Source organism: Cariama cristata, unplaced genomic scaffold (assembly GCF_000690535.1).
Source record: "Cariama cristata isolate BGI_N322 unplaced genomic scaffold, ASM69053v1 Scaffold40928, whole genome shotgun sequence".
In the NCBI taxonomy this organism is placed as follows: Eukaryota; Metazoa; Chordata; class Aves; order Cariamiformes; family Cariamidae; genus Cariama; species Cariama cristata.
The window spans coordinates 1,070-23,155 of record NW_009630225.1 but is presented as its reverse complement, the minus strand read 5'-3'; the positions used below and the strand labels follow the sequence as shown (position 1 = coordinate 23,155).

General features: G+C 40.9%; 1 protein-coding gene across 1 annotated transcript; it reads right to left on the bottom strand.

The window, feature by feature from the left end:
- Positions 1-779: 779 nt before the first annotated feature.
- LOC104155994 (FYVE and coiled-coil domain-containing protein 1-like) lies at positions 780-14,900 on the bottom strand (the record flags this gene model as incomplete). Its single annotated transcript, XM_009705435.1, has 9 exons — positions 14,721-14,900; positions 13,046-13,152; positions 11,778-11,903; positions 8,023-8,129; positions 7,013-7,156; positions 6,135-6,228; positions 3,091-5,721; positions 1,937-2,029; positions 780-898 (listed from the first exon to the last, which is right to left on the bottom strand). Coding segments are annotated over exons 1-9 (3,476 nt in total), but the record flags the coding sequence as incomplete, so codon positions are not given.
- Between the last annotated feature and the right edge of the window lie 7,186 nt (positions 14,901-22,086).

The following is a 22,086-nucleotide window of genomic DNA, read 5'->3' as shown; positions in this document are numbered from 1 at the left end:
TGTGACTGAAGTGCAGGACCTGGCACTTGATCCTGTTGAATCTCATACAGTTGTTTTCGGCCTATCGATCCAGCCTGTCCAGATCCCTCTGTAGAGCCTTCTTACCCTCAAAGAATCATCAGTCTTCCCACAAAGACAGATAGTATCAACACAAAAATGTAAAAATACATAGGTTTTGGTTAACGCATTAGACTCTGTGTGAGCCCACACCTCACTAAGATCTATTTTGGACTGCCAAATAATCCACACCACAGAGGCCCACATTACAGACCTTGGAAACACAGCCTCTGTTAGTTACTTAAAACTAATAAACCTGACAAAGACATGCAGGATGTGGTCCCATTCAAATAATTCTTACTGATTCCCTGAAACTTCATGGAGAGGAAAGAAAAAAACAAATTGTCAATAAGTGCCTATTTTTCATTCTTTATGAAAAAAAAGGAGCCAATATTGGTGTTTTAACTCTGTGATTAACCTATAAGGTAAAAGGAGGTTATAAAATGTCTTTCAGTTTCATAAAGGAAGACATACAATGAATTTACGTCATCAGCTAACTTTAACAATAAAGTAAAACCTAAACCTTGTATTCATGTGTGCTGTGTAATTTACATATTTCTCATCTGAAGTGTCAATTTGATACTCCCCGTCAGTGCCCATGCACTATTTGCCCTATATAATCCCTGTGGTTCATAAACCACAGCAATTTTCAATATGCTTTGGTTATTGGCCCCTTGCTTGGCTTACAATTAACGGCTTATGTAAAGAACCCAAACTCCCACCTTTCCAAGAGTTCTCTCAGAGACGTCACCTCCTCTTCCTTCTGCAGCCAAGCAGATTCTGATTCAGACAGCTGCTCTCTTGCTTCATCCAGCTTTCTAGACAAACTCGTGTTTGCAGCCTAGTGAAATAAATTACTGTATTTCCTTACCTATAAAAACAACACTTTACCAAACATAGGACAATTACCAAGACACCTAAACAATGCTTTAAAAGAATCACTTAAAGCCAAACCACCAATTAAGATATTATTGTATAAGCAGACACTAATTAGTTGTGTACTAGTGACTGATTACTTCTGTCACACTGAATAAGGGATAGACTCTAAAGAAAGACAGTATTAAGCCTGCAATTCTTATTAGTGCATGGTAGTTGAGCTTTTGCCTCCTTATCAAGGAAAATCTCTCAAAGATAATGGCAAAAGAATATGCCCTAAAAGTTTTTTCACCACCTAAAAGTTTCAAAAGGAAAAAAAAATAAAAATTAGGAAAATGTTGTTTACTAAAGCTATACAGAACATGAAGGACAATGGAAACAAAAACTTCTTTCACAGCTAGCCTCTCCAGAAAAGTCTGCCAAACTCTCAGTCCTCAGGGAACACACATAACTGCATCTAAAGGTGTATGTATTTCTGCCAGCAGGCACTGCCAAGTTCACCTCAATTTTCTTCATTCTGGATTCCTTATACCTCAGTACGACCCTCCTAACTCAACTGTTTGATAAATGCATTGCAAAAATCCTATCTTTTTTCAGCTGGGTTATTTCTCAGCCAGACCAATTCTCTGATTCAGTGCCTCTTGCAGCCTGCAAACAGGTGGATCCACATGTGTGGCTGTGTGCAGTGTGCATGCAGGGCCTAAGATAGATGCCTTTTAAACCTGCACCCTCATTTAAGCAGTGTACACATAAACACGTCTTACATAAAACCTGACTACCTTTCAAAGCAGGACAAACCCAAAGTGCCCTTGTACTTTCCGTAATCTCTGTTTCAGTGGCTAACTTTCAACTGCCGAGTATTTTGTCTGCAGCACCTGTACTTATTACTTATTCAAGGGCATTCTCAGACTCACAGTCAGTCATCAGAAATGCTGCCTGCCTTTTCAATTGTAACACTAATGTCTGCTGACACCTCTGTCTTTTAATCAGCTCAAGCACCTACTTGTAACTCTGCAATCTCTTCCTCTGCAGCATGCTGTTGTCGCTTCTGCTCCTCAAGTTGCTCTCTTACTTTCCCACATTCTTCACTGACAGCCTAGCAGAGAGATTGAGCCAGGAGTTAGCATTCCTCCAGCGGCCACCCCTTCATTTATGAAATCCTCAATTATGAATCATGAGTGCTTTTACTGCCGTGTATGGGATAAATGCAGCACCACTGTCAGGCTCATGAAAGACAGTTAAAGAGACACCCAACTCATGGATTCAAGGAAAATCCCCTCTGTGGTGGCAGACTAGCTGTGTTATACTGTTACTTGCTATGGGCTGTTACAGTTCTCAACAAAAAGAAGGCCAACTTGCGAAATGCTTTGGCTCAAAAGAGTGAGATCGCCCAAAACATACTAAGGTTTAAGAAGTCTTTATGAAAATGAAACATAAATTAATGTATGCTATTTTCTCAAACTCATGGGATTTCTGGATACCACGAGTCGCATAAGCCTCTGATCAACTGCCAGTCTTAGACATTATCTCAGAATGGCAGAACAAACACAATAAAATCTTCAGCCTTTAGGTGTGCTGTTTCACATATACAGGGCTGACTCACATTTTTCTGGAAGCAAAACTTTGATCTTCTCAGATGCTACCTAGAGCAGCTGAAAGCAAAAATACATGAGCAAATTAACTGCAAAAGTATCCAGTCTCGGTCTAAGTTTGCTTTCACCAAAATCAGTTTTAAGGAGAAGTAGTGTTACAGGTGTGGGGAACAGGTCTTGCAACGTTCCTACCAAAAAAAGAAAAAAAATCACAGCTGTGACCAGAGGGAATAGTTACAGAAGATGTCACCTTCAGTACCAACATAAGAAATCATCACCCTCTTCATTACTGGCTGACTTTTCCACATCACATGGCCTCTCCGCTGTGCCCAGATGGTCACACTATACATCTTCAAAAAACTCTGAAGGGTTATTTTACCTCAAATAGGCCTAGGTCATGAGTGTAGAGACATTTTTAGATTCCCAGGCTAAGGCTAGTTGCATTGTAGTCTCAGAGCCTGACCAACACAAACCTTAAGATTTCACATGGTAATTTCTGCAGCAGATGGTAAAGCAGGGGAAATCCTGCACAGCTCCTTCAGCTATAATAACTACATTAATTTACCTTGAATTTTGTCTGATAATTTAGAATCTCTGTGCTCATTTGAAATTTTATTGCAGACAGCTCCTCTTGGCTGGTTTCTTGGACACTCTGTGCCTGTTCCTTTACTGTCTCCAGCTGCAATTGCAGATTTGGGACAGCTGCGGCACATATCTGAGCCTCTTTTAATTTCTCTTGCAGGATCTTGTTCTCCTGTCTGAGATTAGAGATGTCAAGCTTCAGCTTCTTCTGTTGCTCTGCTGCCTGTTCTTCCAGTTCTTTGAGCCTTTCTGTGGCCTGGGCTAACTGCTCTTCTGCATCCACCTTTTCAGAGGTCAAGGCACAAATCTGAATACCAAGTTCAGCCATATCCGTGTTGGTCCTGTGGAGGAGATCTTTGTTTTCTTCATTTTCCATTCTAGCAACTTCCAAGTACTGCTTAACCTTGGATAGCTCTTCCTTCAGGTTCAGCAAATTATTTTCCAGCTCAGCTTTTTGATGGGCTGCTGTCTCCTGATCTTTTTTCAGCACTTCTTCTCTTTCTTTACATTGCACCAGTTCTTGCACATGGTTTCTGTTGAGTGACTCACTTTGTTCTTTGAGCTGCTGGACAAGTGCCTTCTGCTCACCCAAGACAGTCTCTGTGATTGCCAGCTCATCTCTCATCTGCTCTCTCTCATCATTGGTCTGCTGAAGCTTGACTCGCAGGTCAAGGACTTCTGCTTGCAGCCTAGACACTTCACCTCGGTTGACCTCCAACTGCTCTTCACTCATGGTCAGTCTGGAGGCCAGCTCTTTTGCCTCCTTCTCCAGAGAAGCCGTCTGCTGTAGTTGGTGTTTTTCCACTGATTCCTTTTGTGATGTGAGGGATTCAATAAGCTTTGTCTGATGAAGGCATGTCTTTTCAACACTGAGCTTTTCTACCTCAAGAGTCTCTGCTTTCCTCCTATGTCTTTCAGCTTCTGCTCTTAGCTGCTCACACTGGCTCTCCATGTCTTGCAGTTCTCCTTCTTTCTCTGTGAGTTGTGACTGGAGACACTCTTTGCTTTTCTTCAGGGTGCCTAAGCTTTTTTCCATTTGTAAACTATGCTGTTTGGCACTCTTCAGCTGTCCTTCAAGTGAGGCATAAGACTCCTTGGTGGTATCTTCTCTTTGCTTTAGTTCTTCATAATCTGAGTGCAGAGCCTTTAATCTCTCCTCCAGAATTTGGCTTTGCCTCCTGGCATTCTGCAAGTCTTCATCCAGCTGTTTGTTCTCGCCCCGGAGCTTCTTCTCTTTTTCATCAACTGACACTAGGGCATCATCTATCTCACTCTGAAGATGTTTCTCAGAGGCTCTCAGCCTGGCTACCTCGGCTTCCAGGGAAGTTTTCGAAGCTTCCATATTTTTCAGCTTCTCTTCCACCTTCTTCTTGGACTGCTGCAAATTTGCATTCTCCGCTTTCAGCTTCCTGCTCTCCTCACCCATTTCACTCACTGCAGAGTTTTGCTGCTCCATCTGCTCCTCCAGCTCCTTGACTTTCTGGCTGAGATGCTCTTTCTCAGACAAGAGTTTCTGGTTTTGCTCCTCAAGGCTATGCACAGTCTGACTCACCTTTGCTAAGCGACCCTCCTGTAGTTCAAGTTGCTCTGCTTGTGACTGGGCTTCCTGCTTCAGTGCTCCTTCCCTCCTACCATACTCCTCCTCAAGTTTCTCTTTTTCTTTCCTTGCTTCCTCAAGATTTTTTTCCAGTGACCCCACCTGAGCCAGCAATCCCATTACCTGGGTCTGGAGCTCAGCCGCCTCCTTTCCTTTCAGGGTCAGGGCCTTCTGAAGGGCATCCATTTCCTTTGCCATGGTTTCCAGGTTCCCAAGCCCCTTTTCACTCTCTTCTTTGGAGTCAGCAGTGAGGTGATTGTATCTGGATTCCAGTTCCTTCTGTGCCTCTTCTTTCAGCTGCAGCTCCTCCCTTGCTGCTTTCAGTTGAGACGCACTTTCATCATTCAGTCTTTGCATATCTGCCATTTCTTTTTCTGCCTCCTGAAGCTTCTCTAACAGTGCCTGTATCGGTAGGGCAGAGTCACAGTGAGCTGTGGCTTGCTGTCCCTTTTCCTCCAAGGCAGCATCAACTTCTTCAAGGATGTTGAGGTTCTTCTGTTCTGTGGAACTCATCTTGGCTTTGAGCTCATCGACGCAAATATCCTTCATAGCAACCAAAGCCCTAGAGGCCTCCAGCTCCTGATTCAACATCTGCAGTTTCGAGGCAGAGTCTTCCTTGCTGGTCACCAGCTGCTCCAGCTTTGTTGAATATTCCTTCTGCTGCTCCACTGCATTCAGTTCCAGTGACTGCAGGCATTTCTGCAGGTCATGAACAGTGCTCCGAGTGGAGTGTGAGACTTCACACTGCTTCTGTAACTCCGTGATCACCTTTGCCAGCCGGGAGTTCTCCTTGCTGTAGTTATTACTCTTCTCCTTTTCTACCTGTACTTGTTCTTTCTGAAGGTTGACAGCTGCCTGGAGCTCCTGGTTTTCCATTTCTAGCTGGTGAATACGATCCTGAAGTTCCCTTTGCCTCAGCTCTGCCTGGTCAAGTTCTACACGCATCTCTTCAAAACCCTCAAGGTGTTCAACATTTAGTGAGCTATTTGCATCAGGGCTGGAGGGAAACTCTTGGGCCTAAATGAACAGAAGGGGAAAACCAGAAAGTTTAAGAAGTATTAAATATGCATTTAAATGGTGTGCTCAAATGACAGCAAGTTCAGGTTCTTAACGCACGGCAATGTATGTTGCATTCACAGCACTACAAGATATCAACTTATAGGAAATGGGGCTTGTTTTCACAAAAGATAAATGAAAATATACCTATCTGCAGGCAGTCTTCTGAATATATTTTTTTCTTGCCTCTACAAGATTTGCATGTTCAGTTGAATCAGCTACTGGGCAATTCCCTTTACTTTTAATTAAGAATGCTTTTTGTAGTTTACCATATTAAGAGTCATAATCACCATAAAACTACCAAGCTCTCTGGAACTATGCCATTAATTAAAGATCTACCATGCCACATAAACATTTATTTGTAATCTGCTTACCTGCAAATAATTGCTCACCAAACTGCTCAAGCTGGAACTGCGACTTGGGGGCTTCCATAAATATGCTGAAGATCCAAGCGAGGACAGTGTCCTCCTGTTAATCACACAGAGAAACAGTATCTAAGAGAAGTCTAAGCACATACATACATACATGTCTTTCTACTCTTACATGTAAGATTTATCTAGTTGTAACTACCACATACAAAAAGACATAACTGCACCTGGTGTCTGGGCCAACAACCACTGAAGTTCATGGAAGACAAAATAGGGATATCAAAAGCACCTATAAAAGATTATGGGGTTGGTAGCCATGACTTCTCACATCTGCAATAACCAATGCAGCTTTGCTCTAAGAAATTGTATTGCTGTGTGACGGCAGCTCAACCAGATGGTGGCAGCATGCAGCCCTAGAAAACTCCCACTGATACAAATACATCTGGATCAGACCTAGCAGAGTTTGTCATATCCCACTTTGAAGTGGGCTTAGGCTGCAGTGACCGCATATTGTCACCTCTACCATTGCTGCAAATGAAGCACACTGCCTGGCTGTTCAGTCACTACACATTTCAGCTCTTAAAACAGAAGGAGCTAAGAACATTTCTTCTTGTGCCTGTGAAGATAAGAATAGCTTGGGATTTGGGCCCAAACTGCAGTTACTGGAAGTACTCCACTACAAAGCATCAACTCTGATCTCTGGTATACAGTACACTGAAGGAAAAAAAGGCGAATTTGGTCATAAAGTAATTACATGGAGAAAGCGTATACATGCTCTAACACAAGTATTCCTACCTCCAAAAGCAGAAGCTATCACAGATGCTGTAGCAGGCAGAAATTTTATGATCCTGTTAATACAAAATGACAAAATGATTCTATCTTACCTAGCAAATGCTGGCCAAGCAGCATCTAAATCATAGCCTCTTGATGCCAAGTCAAACTGAACGTCAGTGAGCTCATAGAGTTGACCCACAATGTCAGAACTCATTTTGGAATTCAGAAATGGACTTCTTGCATAGTACCAGTCACTTGAAAACAAACAAAAAAAGAAGTAATACTCATTCCTAAGTAAAAAAGAAGCAGCAGTTTCACTTGCAAAAAACCCCTACATCATTATTATTCACTCTACCCCAGAAAAATGATGATACGCTATTCTAAATGCAAACTGAAAACAACCAGGTGCACCAACAAACATCCCATCCCTTTGAGGTGAATGAAATTAAACAGCTTCAATGAATTCCACAGAAATACCTTTAAAGGAGCCCCTGCACAAAATATTTTTTGCTGTGGTGCTTGGGCAAAACACTGTAAAGACAAAAGATTTGCTATACACTGGATAATCACACAGCACACATTTAATACATCAAAAACGAGCAACAGAAAGGAGCAACAAGAGTTAAATACACTGTGCAAATAGTTGTTTTTTCCTAAAAGCCCTAGGAGCGCGCCTCCAACCAACTACAAACTATCTTTGGTGTTCCCTGGCCAGGGGCAAGCTGTTCCTCTGTGTGACAATCCAGAGATACATGCAAGTGCTTTCTGGGGCTTTGCGCAAAACATCCAAATTAATCCTCTCTTATGATGTACAGCACAGAAGATCAAACTCAGGATTTTCAATGCTTATAAAAATGTCACCTTTGAAATCGACTTACAGACGCATCAGCACCACCCACTCCACACATGTTTAACTGTAACAACTTTCCATCTTTACCAGCCTAAGATAGGTATGAACCGCTGACCCAGGCCAAAAGGTCTATTATCCTTCCTATCCTATTACCAGCTCTCTAAGCCAACCATTTGGAAGGCTTTCTATTTCCTTCAATAGCTACTAGGTGATGTTGCTTCATCACACTGAGCAAACACCCATTAGTTAATAAGGTACTTTGTTATTCACCTGGTCACCTTGGTGTTCATAAAACATTGCTGCAAGGTGTCTGCTAGCCTTTGGTGAACCAGGGAGTAACGAAGAAATGCTCTTCCTTTTCCAAGAGATGTTCGTAGCTGGAAGGCAGAAAGCACAAGAAAATAAAATTCTAAATATCATCTGTAATCACGTAGAGACATTGCCAGAACAGTCTACATACAGACACACAAAAAAACTCACAATAACCCACTAGTTGTAAAGGAAGTAGTAAGAACTGCCACTGAGAGATACTTTCTCCCAAGACTGTCATTGGGTAGAATCTTTTCTGAATGACAAATTTGTATCTACAGGTGGCTGTTGTCCACTTTATAATAATACAAAAGGCATCACAGGACCAATGAATCATCTAATATACTGAGTACGTGAGTACAGACTATGCTAAGGACAATTCCCAATATAAGGCAAAATCTCAATGTGCTCAGCAAAGCCTGAAGTGACTGCTTAGGTTACTTAAGATGTGTCTGGCCACAGCTGGAAGAGCTTTAGGGCAGATCTAGTCATAGAACAAAGATGCACACATGTATAAATATACAGCCCCATGGACACGGTAACCCCAGACAATGCAAAAAGCCTTTCTTAATACTTAGCCGTTAAGTTGATAAAAATTTAATTCTTACTTCAGACCAAGAGCAGCTGCATGACCGAAATGAATGGATCTTTTTATGAAGACAGCTGTTAAATTAACATAAGGGGGATCACAAAACTCAGCACTAAATTTTGTTATAGCTACTGACTTGGGGAATTGATGTTTTGTTTTGTCTTTTACATCTGAACTATTTGCTATCTTACAAAATAGTGAAACACTAAACAGTAGCATTTCATTTCTCCTTTCCATCAAAATCAATAATCAATTTAGGAACAGAAAATGAAAGTGATGAAAGAATTTCTCACCAGCCAGCCATGCTCCTAACCAAACTGCTCATCCAACTAACAAACCAAATATATTCATGATTTAAAAATGGAGGCCAAGGAAAATATTAGAAGGCTGAGATACAAGTTAGTAGGTTACTGTAAATTTTGCTTGAAAAATTAGTGTGAAAGAAGGTCCAAAGGCCACACAAGCTTTCTGTCCTTCTGATCAGTATTCCACTGTGGTGAAGCGAGAGCAATACCATAACTCTCAGTTTCCTTGGTTTTGCTGTTAATGGGCTTCTGTGCTCAAGTAAGACACAGGTTCCTCACTATCTCAGTAATCCACTATATATATATATATATACACACAGAGAAATGTTCCTTATGAATGGAATGATGAAATGTGGAGCAAAGGAAGTGACACCTTTTACTGCTTTTTGTTTCAAATGCTATAGGACACAAAGTGTGAAATAACATGGTCCCCAAAGGTTAAGTATCCTAGAAACAGCAAATTTAATTTGCCAACTAGTTTTCACCCTCATTCACCCTGTAGATGCCTGAATATTTCTTCAGGGAGATGCTATTCCTGCCCTTGGCACAGAAGTGTTTTACAAGTGTTTTTCCTAACTAGTCGTATTTAGCGAATATCTTAAGAATAGTAAAAAAACCCATTGGAAGCCACTGAATTAATCCTATCCTTACTCCCATTGGTTTATCAGTTTAAATTGCAATGCCTTTTTTAAGCATGGAGATACTAGAACAAATGTATGTGATGAGAAGTAGAGGAAAATATTTACATATATGCAGCTACAAGTAGCCAAAGACTATTTGTCTAGGAAGCAAAACCATGCCACCTCCTGCTAGAGGCCTGCTAGAATTCAGGGAGGCAGGCAGTGTCTGGTACTGTCAGTGTTTACGTGCTGACGGTAAACACTGTAGCTAAGGTGCAATGTATGGCTGTAAAGACTTGGGAAGATGTGTATTCAGTGTAACCACCTTTTGAAAGGGGAATGACCAGAACTCACTGCACACCTAACACCATCAAGGGCAAGGCTCTCTGTTTAATTAAGAGATGGGCAGTTTCCAGGGTATTCCTATTTGCTTCCCTGCTCCGCGCCTCCAGCATATCACGCACCCTAATATTAGAAGTGCTGCAGGCAAAGCAGGAGAGGAGGCATTACGCTGTTAAATGTTTGATCATTCTTAAAAAGCAACTGCCATTACTCTTTCCTCTTTGTTCATTTCCATCTTTGAAAGTTAAAAAGTACTGTTCAGTGAGCAAATAAATGACATCTGGAAACCTTTATGTTCTATCCATCCAGGTTCAAAAATTGGCTGCCGATTTCCTTGTAATGAAAAGGAATAACCAACATGTTTGTCTGTCATCTGTCATTTCATTTCTGGACCTGAGTCTGCCAGCTCAGTTATCTGAAACAGCTGACTGATTTTTTTAGAGTTCATATTCCTAAACCACAAGCTAATAAAGTTAAAAGAAGTCTTCCACAAGCTAATTTCTATGGCTGCACATAAATTGAAACAGAAAATACCCTCTTCCAAACAATAATTTCTGTTATCATGCTAACCATTAAGCAGCCAGAGGTACTGAAGAAGGAGGAAAAAGGAGAGCAGCCTTTACATGTGCTAATATGTAGATGATACCGTAGGCAACAGACTGTTGAAGGCTACAGCACAGTCACCTTTGCAGAGAAATCAGATTGGCTACTGCTGCTGAGAATTTAGGAGCCAGTATCTACAGTCAGAGGACCTTTTCTGCAGCAGCAGTCACTGTCCTTACTGCTCGTCTTCCTGGAAGTAGTTGGAAAGTCAAATCCAATTTCCATGGCTTTCCCCTGTTTCTCTTCCCAGTGGTAAAACAACTTGTTCGCCTTTGAATAGCAAAATTCAATATTGCCTAAGTTGCTGAGAGAAGAAAGTGAGGTAGGGAACACAGAGCCTGCCTCTTCTAGCGTATCATGGCTCTCTTTCAGATGCCTCAAAAGAACATTACCTAGAGCTGCTGTGGAGGAATTGCTAAGAGAATGAGGAAATCTGCTTTAAGCAGTAACTTGCCAATACAAGTTAGCACTGCTCACAGATAACAGAACTGAGCATCAGAACAATTCTGGCCAGCACCACCACACTACCACCTCTTTTACCCACAAGGGAAGCTCTTCTTCAAGTGATTCTAAAGACTCAGGATCAGCACAGAAAGCTTCTCACAGCACTCATTTCACCCATTCATTGAGCTGAACACATAACATGGCTGTTATAAGATTAAACTTTTATTACTATATCTAATAAAAATAAAGCTTTTTGTCCTGTTCATGACACCTTTCTCAAGGGAATAATGACAGCCATCCCAAGCCATTACATCATGCCATTTGACACAGAGGAAAAAAGTTGAGACAGAAGATGAAACACTGCTCTCAGTCATTGCTCCTCAACTCTACTGACCAGTTGAAAATGTCTTAAAAAATGTCAAATATAGTAAATCTTCCCTCTTGGACCTAGAGCCAAGACCTGCTGTAAGCTGTACTAAAGATGGCAGGCTCTACTCTTGACTTAATTTTTCATTCCCTTTTAGAGAAAATGGCACTAAGTTTATGAAAAGGCAGGGCACAGCCAGAGACAAACAGGACCATTCACTTGTGTAAGTGGTCTTCAAAATAAGTAAGACTGAGGCTATCTAATCCTATATAATTTAGTGCCCTAGTAAAAAGGGTAACCTTGCATTTTTATATTTTGCATAAGAATTCCCAACTTTTTTTTTCCATATGTTAAAAGTGGTGTATTTTCTTTTGGTTTCTACTGCTCTCTAAAAAGACATACCAAAACAAAACCCACATATTATGATGCTTAACTGATACACTTACTTCTGTAATAGACTTGACAAAGCGAATTCCATCATTGGCTCCTTTGACTTTTGCCAGACAGTCGCAGAAATAATCCCAGTAGTCTTTTCTGTTCCCCAGCAATGTGTTTTTTTCTTTCTGGTCAAACTTAAACAAGGAAAACAAAATGCAATGAGAAAAAGTCAAATATAAATATATATAGCTACTTGGAATTCTGTTCCTCTCCTAGCAACATGTGTTTTCATGACGCCTCTTAGTTTTAGCCAATGTATTCACAAAAGAAAGAGACATTGCACTGCATTGATGCAATCCAGCAGTTACAAAAGCTACTTTACAGACAGTAACAGATAATAATGTTCTGGGTCTAGTTAAAATACAGATATCTATTCAAAACTGCCAAAAAAAAAGATTTGCAGCAGATTCAGCAGCTATTCAAGAACAATGAACAACCAACCACTTGCTGAGAGACCTGGAATCAAGTGTGGCAATAGCATGCAGATATGTACCAGAAAAACCTGCTCTAGCTAAATCATGTTCAGAGCAGCAGTGCAGCGAAGGTATGGACTGTAGTTTGGACCATTCTAATCTCAAAGGATTCTTCAGCTTCTGCTGAAGCCTCTGCAACCCAGTTAAAACTCCCTTGCCTAGATTAAGGCTAGATTAGCACGTCTTTGTGGCAACCAGTGACATGATTACAGTATACATAGACACAAAACTATGCAAACTGAATTTTGGTTTGCCCAGCAGTGTCCCCTTTTACTTAAATTTTGAGGATGGACAAAAAGCAGCATTCCAGATTAAAGATCAACCTTTTGCATTAAGCCTTCCATACAATAAAAATGTATTTTCAAAGTGAAATTGCTAAAATTCTGTAAGTTCCTCACACCACTATATTTGCACTGTGAACAGCTTACTAGTATTTGTTTTGCATTAAAATGTGGTCAAGATCTCATTACCACAGTTTTTCCAAGACAATTTAGCAGGATATATCTTTAAAATCAAGCTCAAATCTTTCAGATCAATAAAAGAATGCCTTACATTCTTCAATCAAACTGCCAGCACTGCCTTTTGATTACATATATTTACTTTCACTTGAAATAAGTAAAATAAACAGCATACATTTCAGTCTTCTTACTAGGAAAAAAAAAAAAAAGAAAAAAAAAAAAAGAGAGAGACTCAATTGGGTATTTATCATTATTTGAGTTAAACCCCACATACTGAAGACTCCATAAGAGAAAACAAGGCCTAGATTTGATGGTGGATTACAAATGACACACAACACTTCTCACCTGTAGAAGGTATTCAAGCTTGTAGGAGAATTTTTGCAAGTTGACACTGTCATCTGTGATTGGTTCCCCTCCTTCTTTAAACTCTTTACTTAATTCAGTCACAGCATCTTTAAAACAAGACACCAAAATGGTTAACTAATGCAAGAGACATATAGCACTGAATCTATAAACAACTAAATAAATGGGATTTCTGCCTGGACATTATGCATGTGTATTCAGTTTCTTTCAGTCAAAATGTCTTAACAGCAATGCAAAAAACTTATTGATATGCTTGCAATTTAAGACCATCTATAAAAAAAATAGAGCTCAAGTTATGTCAATCTGTTGTACGGACTATTTCCTCTTCTTAAAAAGAGCAAAACCTCCTTCTGACACTTAGCAAAAACTGGTAACAGACAATTGCTAACTGGTTCTTCAGCAGAGGAAAGAGAAATAACTTTTTGCTGTCTCATGTGCACATTAAGATATTGCCACAGGACAAACAGAATTCTGATTAGAAAGGACAAAGCATGTAATCTGCTAAATGGGATCAGTAACACCAGAACAATCATTCAGTCAGCACATTTATCTTCTGCATGCTTTATTCAGGAAGGTTCAGCTTGTGCTCGTTACAAACACAAATGGGAAAAATAATTTACATAAAAATAAGCACACCGCAACTCGTCTTCCCTAAAACCTACACCCATAGCGGGTGAGGAAATGTCAAGCCAAAGCAAACTCTGTTGTCTCCCTGGACACTCTGGCCCCAAAAGGGTTTATTTCTCAGCATCAGAAATTACCGATTTTGAGCTTGCTTTCCACTTGGTTTTGTACTTATTTCAGGTGCCTGAGTGAGCCTTAGCTCCCAGTCCCATTCAATCCCCTTTGCAAATTAAAATTTCTTCTTGTTAGCAGGTACATAGATCTTTTTTATGTTACAGGAAGATCTAGATTTAAGAGCCGGCACAGCCTTAAACGGTGACACCAGCTTTGGCAGATATTACACCTTATATTTAATAAAAATTAAAAGGAAAAATGTCTGCATCTTGGTATAGGCAGCTGATTAGGATAGACAGAGCAGGAAGATGGTTATGAATCTGCTGCCAATTTTGCCTGCAACAGAGCTCTGGAAAATGAGGTTGGCTTCCGCTAGTGGAAGACAATTTAGGTGCACAGCAAGCATGTTCCACTGCAGCAAGAACAGCAGATCCAATTCTCCAGCACTCTTCCTCTGGGTGTCCATTCCCAATTTGGTTTGGCCTCCTGTTTTTTTTCCCTCTCGACATTAGCAGCAACTCCACACCAGTTTCCCATCGAGGGAGGGTTTAAAAATCAGGCCTTCTGCTTATCTCACATGAAGTCTTGTAACAGCATAGCTCTATTCATGCCAAGAAAGTCCTAGCTCACAATGCATACCCCACAGACAATTTTATTTTTAATTGTAAAAATCATTTCTCATCTTGTGTGTTTAAATTTGCAGGATTTAAGAATTTAGGATCCTGCAGAAGGTACAGAACATCTCTCATAAAAAACATCAGTCACATCTCTACTGAGCACATCACACATCTTGAACTGTGTTGCTACAATTGCTGCACAAGTGTTACACAACTGAAAACACAATTCCTACTCTCTGTTATCTAAAAGATGGAAGACGCAGTGCAGCCTACAAAATGAATCTGTCAGCATGGCACTGTACCTTGCAAGTCTCTAATAATCCTCTGCAGTTGGCTTTCACCAGTAGTAGCTGCCATCTTGAAAACCAAAGGAGCTCCCCTTCTGGGCTGTTAACCTTTTCATCCATCTAGATAAAACCAGCAGTGTTCATGTCCTTGATGACCACTGGGCTGATGAAGATTATTCTTCTCTGTGACACCTGCAATTCTATAAAAGTCAAAAATAAAATTAAAGTCTTAATCATCTCAAATGAGCAGAAGAGAGGTACTTTGGCATTTTAGATCCTGTTTAGTAATGAATTCCCATAAGGTCAACTCTTTTCCAGCAACCTCATTTATATTTCCTTCTGGATTTCACTTTCCAATTCAGTTATTTCTTCAGTTATATCTTTCAAAACTACTGAGCAAACCTCAGAGAGCAACTTTCTCTTGCTGGAATTACAACACAGTTAGTCTTACAGCCCAGGTCAGGTTGGCATTTCGTGCAATTCATCTTGTGACTCTGAGGGAGGTTCTGATGACACGGGACTTCCCCTCCCCAAACTCTCTGCCAGGTCTTCCCTACAGGCTGCAAAGTAAAAAGATACGACTTTTCCATTTCAGGGAGACTTTCAACACACAGACTAGGCACGGGCCAAGGAGTCAAAAATTTATGCATGTTTGATTTTCTAGCACTGGAACGTATTTTTAACTCATAAGAGCTACTAAAAGATTTAGTACTGGGGACTGGTTTTAGAACAAGAAACATCTCTCATCCCCTCCTCAGAACCCACTGTTCCCAACACATGTAAGAGGACACCACTTTATTTAAGCTGTTCCAGCATCCCTGGATGGATAAATATACCTTGCACCACAACCCTTGCTTAGAAAAATGACAAGTGAGTTATACCTAGTACTTGTAAAAACCTTTCCTTAATTAAAATTAATTAAAAGCCTCAAACACTTTACTAAAACAACCATGCCTGGAGACCCAAACTTTGAATCTAACCTGAGAACAATTGTTCAAAAAAAGCTACATAGAAACTGCACAGGGAATTTACTAAGCCAAAATATATGGCCAAACCAAATGCTTTTCCTTACACAAAGTGAGCAAGGACCAACAAGGGGATCCTGCCTGTCCTTCCCAAAGGCCGGAACAGGCTCCAATTCAAGGCTCCAGAGGCACAAAGACTATGCAAGAAGCACGCCAGGAAAACAGTGAACAGGCCAACTGCAGGCACGTACAGAGAGCCTGGAAGAGAAGGCAGTTGGGAGTTGAGCCCTTATTTTGCAACAGCCAACGGGGAGCAGGACATGGGGCACCCTACAGCAAACAGGTGCAGCACAGGACCTTGTCAAGTGCTAATTCCCGGCAGACTGCCCAAGCAGGTATTTATTGGGGGAGGATTAAGGTGGTTTAGAGTTGCCGCAGCCCCACTAGCACTAAGTTAGTGTGTTTGCCCAGAAGTCACAGATAAATGACTACTGTGTGCACAACAGTTCAGCAGCAAAGTGCAAGGGAAGGCAGCATGTTCCCAATGGGTTGATCCTGTTGTGCCAAAGAAGCCCAAGACATACTTCTTTGTCCCTGTCGGGATAGGCAGAATGTGGGAACCCTGAACAGAGACCACAACTCAGCTGGAGGCATGTAGTTGCACAGCCCACTCCTCTGTCTGCTCCCAGAAACCCCTTTCCTCAGTACAGGGAGCAAGGTCTCACAGCTTTCCCCTTCCTTGCATCAGCTCCTGCCCATGATACATGCATTTAGTCCCTTCTCTTCCCAGAGGTGAAGGGGATCTTTCGACCTGGGCTACTGCACAAGGAGAATGTGATGAAACTTTTTCTACCTGTCTGCTCCTGTGCAAAATGGGGAGAAAGGTACTTCTCCCCTCCGTGGTCCTTCAGAGGTGTTATTAGAAAACACAGTCCATCCCACAGAAAGGTGCAGTGCTCTTACTTTCTACAGCAAAGAAAGCTTACAATGTACCTTAACTGGTTTTCCAAGGTTTCTGTAAACAGCTGCTCTAGTCCTTCCTGACCACAGAACATTTTGCCCAGAATTCTTTAGAGCACTCCTGTTCCTCCAGCATTTCCTATCCTATTATGTACACCTGTAAATATTGGCTGTGGGAAAACAGCATGATACATGTGTCAGGCACGACTGACCTGCTGTGGGTCAAAAGCTTTTTAGACAATGCATTGTTACCTCTTATATAACAGCATTTGACGAAGGCCGATGGCATTAACTTGCACAAAACTGCAGAGCTGCAATGACATCTGTGCATTACACTAAGGACCTGGTACAGATTACAGCAGAGGAGGCGAGATAGGGCACGTCATCAGTCCCTCCTCGCACTCTTGGGCTGTGCCTGCTATGTCTGAAGGTGGCTGCTCCCTTTCCTGCTGGAATAAATACTAGTGTGGGGGTGACAATCTTCTTTACAGAGGAGGATATCCTGGAGATTAAAGAAAGAAGCAGAAAGGAAACAGCCCACTCACAAGAAAAGATTTACCTGAAGGGGAGTGAGCGACGTACAAAACAGTAAACAAAATTTAATGACTGTAATTACATCGTCAGTGCAGTAGCTACAATGACCTACTTTTAATCTGTTTTCAGAAAATTTCTCTTTGTATTACTGGAGGCATGTCTGCATCCCCAGTAGCTACATTTTTTTTACTTCATTGTTCAATTTTGGCCAACCTTGACAGAATGTAGAGGTCTTCAAAATACTACATTCCTCCATGTGCAGTGAGAACAGGAAGCTGGGAGGAAGTCCGTAAGTAGAGTTTCTCTTCATTGATAAAAAGGCTGCAGTGAGACCTCCGTTATAGCCTGATACCACAGAATCCACTCCCCACTCAAGTGTATTTTCAGCATACACTAAGAGCAGAGCTCACACTGCAGACTTGGTATAATTCAGTTAAAAAGGAAATCGGATCTGCAAGACAAATTTATTGGAAATCAAGGTCCACTACTTTCTACTGCTTATGGAAATATTTCACGCTAACATAACTACTCTGGCCTAGACATTCCAAACCAGGGCATTTCATTACATGGCCCCCATTGGTATCACAAGACCTTTAATAATTTGGTGCCTGCAACTCTATACCTGTTCTAACACTATATGAAACAAAACATGCAAGTGAGGATACTGAGCCAAATCCTACATTCATGAGACATAACAATTTTAACTGTGTTATACCCTTGTGTAATGTGAACATGATTTGTCCTATAAAAGCAGATACTGACTGATAGCTGCAAAGCACACTTTTGGAAAGTGTGTGGAAAAAATGACCTACCTGGTCATACAGTTGGCTACAAGACACACTGACAAAAAATAACGTAACACAAACCTCACAGCAAAGATGAAGGAAGAACTGGGAAAAGGAAGTCTCTACCTCTTACGACTGTAACACCACTGATTGAGTCAAATAATTTCATTCCAGTAACTGTCAGGAAAAAGTACTTCATACTTTGTTGTTGCAGGAAACATAACAGTCCCAGTGGAATTTACTGCAGCTGTGCTGCTAGCTTTTCTCATTTTGTATCATGCAGGTACATAAAGCTGGACATCCATAAAGCTACAGAACTGTTTGCTGGAAACAAGGGTCTGAGGTGAATTGCAAAAAAGAAAGGCACACACACACGCTTTTATTAGGGAACTTAACTCTTTGCGCTTTAATACTGCATATAAAGATACATGACTGATAAAAATGCACACTGGACTACATTAAATAGGACAATTAAAAACCAAAAGGCAGACACAGCCTGAATATCAGGTAAGGTTTCCACTCAGAGTTTTGAAGCTTGGGTCCTTTCCAAGAATGGAAATTTTCTTGCTAAATTCATCTTCCCCCTTCATTTTCTACACCAACAAACTTTCATATTTCAATTACAAAAATATGTTTTTGGAGGAATATTTTTTATTTCTTTTAGTACTTCAAACAGGAGACCATGCTGCAATCCTATGCTGGATTTCCCACACACTCATACACACAAATCTTGTTTTGAAATGTTCGGGCATATAAATATTTAGTAATAAAGCACATCTTGCAGAAAATATGTGTCCAGAAAAAAAAATTAACAGAGTATCATAGCATAGCAAAATAGAGTAAGGAGATGAAGTGCCTAAAAACATTCACATATTTTGCAAATGCCTGGCAGAAAAGTAGCATGTTTATAGTTAGGGATTCCTTACAGTAAAGCCCTTTTGTGGGGAGGCCCTCGTGCTCTAGGGATATTTGCATTTTACAGCATAAGAATACAAACTCACGACATTCACAAAATACTGCTTGCACCCCTAACCTGACAGTGGAGGCTGACACAAAAGAATCAGCAAAGTTTTGTATAATCTTTGGGCAAACTTCCCTATTCTATGTACAACTGGCCTGCATTCCCTCCTTATTCCTTGTATTTGAAAACTCCTCTTAGAAAAAGATCAAAACTAAGCAACAGATATGAGTATACAAGTGGCATGATAAGAACTTCATGAGCTAAAGTTAATTTTTAACCCTGAACAGGGAAAGCTGGCAACCCTAGCAACTTTTTTTTAATGCTGCACCTACTGAATTAGACCTCCACTCTAACACCTGACTTAAACTCCTTTAAAACGTTACACCAAACTTTGCCAAATAGGACAGATGTGTTAGACCAGGGACACAGTTTCCTGATTTCGAGAATACAGTGCTTTGTCTCTGATAGTCCTCACGTCAACAATTGTTGAACAACATGAACTCAAATGACCACTTTCAGCAAACAACAACACGGGGATAGCTTGTAAGTATCTAACAAAAACAACCTTGTCTCAGCCCTGTCTCATGACGAGAGAAGTTGCCTGTTTGAGGAAGCAGTCAGTTCACAAGGAGAAGAGTGCTCTTCTGATAACAGGAATTGCACTAGTATCGCTTTTAACAAACTATCTGCCCTTTTTCCTTAGGACATGTCAGACCTCCCCCCATGTCAAGAATGCTACACTGTGTTTACTAACATCTACCAATTAATCTAACCATAACTCTCCCAGAGACTTGCTTCTCCTCAGCTGCTCTCATCCTATTTCACACCCCTGAGGAAAGGTACCCCTGCTGCCTCAATGCCTGTATGGCGAGTTGAAAAGACAAGTTTCATTCAAAAGTGAAAAGGTTTTTTTCCCCCTTCACACTCCCATTCTTCCAAGTCATTCTCCCCATGTCCCTGTGTACCCTCCCTGCCACAAAACCTGCTCTTCCTCTCCATAACTCACCCAGCTATTTAAATCTCTTACATGTTCTTCAAGCCAGGCACGTGACGTGCAGATGGTACTCTGAGGAGCACCATATAGATATCTACAGAAACAGAAACACTAGAGGACTTCCAGCTGCAAAGGAGCACTCATGATTCATAACACTCAACTCGTTCATTGTACAAGCTTGGAGTCTTCAAAAAATCTCATGTTTTTCAGGTCTCCAACATTGGTCTCTGAGCCTTGTTAACTTCCTCAGCAAGCTCGGCCTGACTAAAGCATCTCAGCCACCTCTGAGACTTTGGGACAGTTAAAAGCAACAACCATTACATCCCAACTCTGAATGAAGGCTTTCCTTAGTAGGATTTTTTACCTCTGTATCTACTTTCCACATTGTCCCTCCAAGCCGAGGTTTCAGAAGTACTTGAAAATGCTGCCTCCAACTAATGGTTTTGGGAAGTTTGGTGGGTGAGTGTTGAGACTTGCCTATCCCTAGCACTCCGTTGGTCCTTCATCCACTCAACAGCAATGGTAGTTCCCTAGGGCAAGCCCTGACCTATATGTAGTTCCCAATGAACTGTTGCAGCAAGCAACACTGAAAATTACAGGTTTTGGCCATGCACATGTAGATCAAATAGGAGGCGAGGCAAGCACATTACACAAAAACCATGCTGAGACAACCCAAACTGACAGGCCTGAGTGAATCATGCTATCCCAGAACCAACAGCAAAAATTCTTCTTTTCTTTCCTCTATAGCATGAAGTACTGAGTATTTCCTCTCTCCCTCTTTTCTCATGGGTTTTCCAGTGAGGGTCACCATTTTGGGGGGAAGGGGAAATTTCAGAGTTACAAATCCCAAAGATTTAAAAGCGTCTGGAAGAGAAGTCTGGATGAGACTGCCACTGCTGAGCCAGTTGGGAACAGACAGACTCACAGATAATGCAGGCCTGGCATGAGCCCAGTTATTTGGGGACACCCTGATTCAACCTGTTCACTTTCAAAACCTAAATTGGCTGGCAGCAGTAGCAAGACCTTTCCTGTGCTCATCCTTCTTCCCAGCAGTGAATCAAATGTCATGGTGGACACACTCATGGGTTAACTGTTTACAAATATCTCTGCTGAGATCACTATACCGTCAGCAACCACAGAACACTGTGATGGACAAAAATATTAAATCAAAGGGAAGGGTGTACAAGTCAAGGCTCTGTGCAGCAACAGTTTCCCAGCACTGAGATTGAGATGCCCTACATAAAAGGTTCTGCTCCTTCTATCAGTATTACAAACTGTAAAGCCTTCTGAATACATTTGGGCAAAGTATTTAAAATTACTACTATTATAGAATTTTTGGACACAAACAGCCAGCACTCCCTGGACAAATTGGAATTACTAAACAAAAGTATGAACTAGACCAGATACAAGCTGCTAAAATGTTTCCTTGCATTGGCAAAACCAAACAGAAATAAAACCATAGTAATATAAATAGATAATAATAATGTGTAAGAATGAAAACACTCAGCAGTCTTACAGTTCCTTTCAGTTTAATAATCTGAACAACATCTAAAGAATATTAGAAGGGTTCAGTGTTTATTTGACAAATAGGCAATAGTTAATTTTTAAATGTGATCAACTAAGAAAAACAAATCAGAATCCGAGTTAAAAACAATTTTCAGTACTACCCTTCCTTGAGTCCACCAGATAATTTCTGCAATTTTAGATAGACTTTTCTTTATATTTTGAATAGTTCTCTCTCCCTAGTTGTTCCTTTAGGTCTTGATGCCCCACTCACCAAGTCTTAGAGGACCCTGGCCTCCAGGATGTTCATACAAATGCCTGTTCCTTTTATGTAACCCTCTAGCAGTGGAGAGAGGGACTGCAAATACAATACACCCTTTCACTGTTACCAGATGGTGTACATAAGAGGCTCCTTTATACATGAAAATCAGGCTCTGTAACTAACTAACTGGCTCTTCGGAAGAAGTAGTGAAACCACATTCACAACAAATGCTGGCAAATATATATACTACAACAAGAAGAGCAAAATAAACTACCACTTGTTTTCCACCATAGTTTCTTAGATACAACTTATTAACTCTAGTACAGTCTTCTAACCATGAATGTTTGGAAACACTGTTTGGAACATCTGCAACATTTTTTAAATTCAAGCACTCTCACAAGGATCATTGAAAGACGT